This window comes from Dermacentor silvarum, chromosome 4, assembly GCF_013339745.2.
Source record: "Dermacentor silvarum isolate Dsil-2018 chromosome 4, BIME_Dsil_1.4, whole genome shotgun sequence".
NCBI lineage: Eukaryota > Metazoa > Arthropoda > Arachnida > Ixodida > Ixodidae > Dermacentor > Dermacentor silvarum.
The window spans coordinates 123,387,572-123,391,229 of NC_051157.2; the positions used below are offsets into that span (position 1 = coordinate 123,387,572).

General features: G+C 43.7%; 1 protein-coding gene across 1 annotated transcript in view; it reads left to right on the forward strand.

Annotated features, from left to right (window-relative positions):
* LOC125944773 (uncharacterized) overlaps positions 1 to 1,193 on the forward strand; it is a 69,512-nt gene extending 68,319 nt beyond the window's left edge. Inside the window, exon 6 of the mRNA XM_049666031.1 lies at positions 636 to 1,193. Coding sequence (XP_049521988.1) covers positions 636 to 899 — 264 coding nt within the window. The 3' untranslated portion in view covers positions 900 to 1,193. The remainder of the gene's footprint in view (positions 1 to 635) is intronic.
* The last annotated feature ends 2,465 nt before the right edge of the window (positions 1,194 to 3,658 follow it).

The following is a 3,658-nucleotide window of genomic DNA, read 5'->3' on the forward strand; positions in this document are numbered from 1 at the left end:
TCCCTCTCCCTACCATAGTTTTCTTTCATTAATTTCTTTATTTTTTACCTATTATTAGTTGTTTTTTTCTCGCGAAATTTTACTTTCTAAGCTCCAGTGTGGAAATCGTTAATTCCCTTGTTTTTATACACCGAATTTCACCCCCCGATTCATGGCCGATCCCCCACTGTGGGTGTGCGCCGCAACCACTCAGGTCAACAACAACAGCAGCAGCAACACGTGATACATGACGAGTTTCAGTGGTAGTACTACAATGTGTGGCTACCGTGCTTCTATACATCGCAATAACGTTGACATCCATCTTGAGATGGGTTCTACCGCAGTTTTTCTATCTTGGAGCAGTTCTTGAGCTGTGCATTAGGCGCGTAGCTCGTTCGTGCGTTTTCGCATGGATGAATTGTTTTTTCACTCACGTCAGTCAATATATCGACACCACCTGTCCACACGTAGAACTGCATCACAAGTACAGAACATTTACCTTGTATAATGTATTTTGTGAATGCTACTCCTTTGTTGCTAAAGGACATACTATAGACGAACGTTCTCGACGGCTTGCATGTTAACGTGTTCATGGGTGCATCTAGCAGTTAGCTTGTCTTTGCCTTTTACATTTCTTTTTTTTTCCTTTTTTTCAGAAATGCCATTTCCACGCTGAAGTTACCTTCGATGGCTGGTTTGCATACAAAGTCAAGGAGGTACGGGGAGATATGCCTGATTATATGTCTGTAGGTATCGGACAGCTAAACGACTTAACGAAGGGATTGAAGAGCGTTGGTCATCACAAGTTGAAATACAATATGTCAGGCACCTTTAAACACCAACTGGTATGCACTAATAAAATTAAGGTGGGAAGGCCACAACCAAGAACGACCAAGAAGGGCGCCAGCAAATTGAAATGACCCCGTTACGTTGTAATGCATATAACATACTATCACAAGTTTAGCATCTTTGACAATTTGTGCATTTCTTTCTACGGATTTCCGTGCTTCAGACATAAATCTAATGAATGAGCTCGGTTTTGCTTTACTTAACATATTTCCTTTCCTAGACTTCGTTCGCATTTTTCTATGCCTACGTATGGGCATCGCGTATATCAATAAGAACCCTAGCTATTACGTACGCGCGCTCTTCTGACAGCCTCTTCGCATACGACGCCTACAACCTTGTGTACCAGAAATAAAGTTTATGCGGAAAACTTTCCTCTCGGTAATTTACCTTTTGATATCAACGTTCACTCTAGCACGTGCCCGCAGGGTGTTGGGTGCCTATGACGAGCGCTTTTGGGCTTTCGGCAGCCCTCTTAATCCGTACATGTTGTGGAGGAATGAACATTGGACCAGTCTGTACGTATTCGTAGCATGAAGTGTATACTAAAGAGAAAATGTACTTTAGCGGTTTTAGGAAACGACTTCTCTTATTAAAAACACCTCTCTTATTATTACAAAAGCCACTGTTATTGTGATAGGAAGTTTGGGAAGCCAGAAATGAGCGCAAGAACCAAAGACGGCTGGCGACGCCGCCTCGAAGTTCCGCCATCAGCATGCCATGACGTCACGGATTCTCACGACGTCTCCTCGGGTCTTGGTAAATATTTATTGGTAAAATTGACTGGACTGTTTTCTAAAGGAGGCATAGACTCAACCACAACGGCTCAAATGCGAGAAGATACTTTAGAAACCATGACCTGACATGGACGTATGGCCCTGAGGCTACGGGGCGAAATTCAAAGAGATGTAGACTTGACGTACATTTTCTCCTCTAATTATCAACCTATTAATGCTAAATCTACAAAGGTAGAGTTCTGCTAGAATATTTTATCAGTGGAAATTTGCTTTGTCAAGATTGACGGCACATCACGCTGCATCAACTTCAACCACATGTCTACCACAGTAGGCTTAGTTATTGACCGCAGTGACTAAATGAAATGGTTTCCCATCCGCTTTTGTCAGGCCCATCGAAAGCCTCTACACGAGGAAAAATTTGGAGCTGCACACTTGCGTGACATAAGGTACGAGGATGGCGATGTGGGCTTCTTATTGGATCATCATGGAATAGTGTAGGCAGCCATAACAATGACCCAAGCGTGACTACTTGCAAACACTTGCCTTTGCTTCGAGATGTTGATAAATTCGACTTCGTCCTGTCATCTGACAGCCGTCTGGTTAGCTGAGATCGTAGAGTGGCTGCTCTGGAAAGGCGGTGGTCCCGGGTTCGAGTGCCGGACCAGGACGAATTTTTCTTCAACTAAAGTTCATTGTCTGTCATAATAAAGTTCATTGTCTGTCTGTCTGTCTGCGAGGCTTTTCTTTCGAGGAACCCGTATGGGTGTCCTTTGTAGCAATTGCTACGATTGGGTGGGTGTCTCGTTTTTCATTTCAGGACACAATATCTAACAGAAGACAGACACAAGCGCTAGCACGAAAAATAATTTAAATAACAAAAAAATTGACTTTCCATGCCTGCCCTGCTAAGGTGGATGTTCTGCGAAGCTGTTGCAATACCGCTACACCTGCTGACGGCTGTATGAAATGTTTTATTACTTTAGAGCAATTCTAGTGATAATCGCTTTGTGGTCGCTGTGGTTCCTTGGATTCCCTTACTCCGCGTAGCCTACCCATAGCAATGCTGCAACGGCAGTGTCAACCGGGTGCTACAATCGGGGCAGTTGAGCCGGCAAGGGAATCAGGGGAACTACATGGATTTGCCTAAACTACGTACTTCTAGCTTCAAACGGCTTCGTGACTTTGTAAACTCGTCATTTGCAACAGTCTACTCTGTTTTAAATAAATAAGCATCATTAATATATTCGACAGCAGGATTCGAACACAGGACCTCTATAGTACAGAAGCCCGATATCGAAACTATTATGCCTAGGACGCCCGCATCGAGAAGCGGCATAGAACGCCCTTAGGAATTTATCGCGGGCTAGTCATCAAATATGTGATTCGGATGCCTGTTTTCTGCTTGTCTTTTACTGAAAGTAATGATGTGCTGCATGTCGTATGCATGATTCCAAAGAAAGTATGCACTTTTCGATTCACTTTGGTGAGTGCTTGAAGCTTGCTTCGAGCTTTCGCCTACGCCGCGGGTCGGCCCGGTACTGCACTACCTCCGGGATCGGCCCACACTTTTGCTAACAGACGTGGATACGAAAAATGGCAACCAACTAGACGCTAACACTTCGCTGTAAAACGAAACCAGAAAACGCGGGCATTGCATTGCAGACGTAATCATATCTCAAGGTATGCGATACTGTGTGAATATATTGTGTGAAGACCACAGACACTCACAAAAGGTGTCTTGTGCTGAGACAGCTGCGCTCGTGTCAAAAGGCTTGTCAAGGTTATTACTAGTGGGACCTCTTCCAGCTACTGGTAGCACAGGACCACCGAAATTTTCTAGAAAATAGAGCTCAGTTACCTTCATTAAAAAGGTGACATCAACTGGCGAAAAAAAAATCAATTCCAAGTTGAAACCGCAAATATTGACTACATCCGTCGCCCTGCACGGTCTTTCATAAGGTCATTAATTTACATTTCTCAGCCACTGGTAGTGAGTCTACCGAGATTTTTTTTTTGTGATATCGAATCTGCAACATAAACATTTTTATTTCGTGGCGCACAACCGAAAACATGACAAGCGATGAACCCGACACATG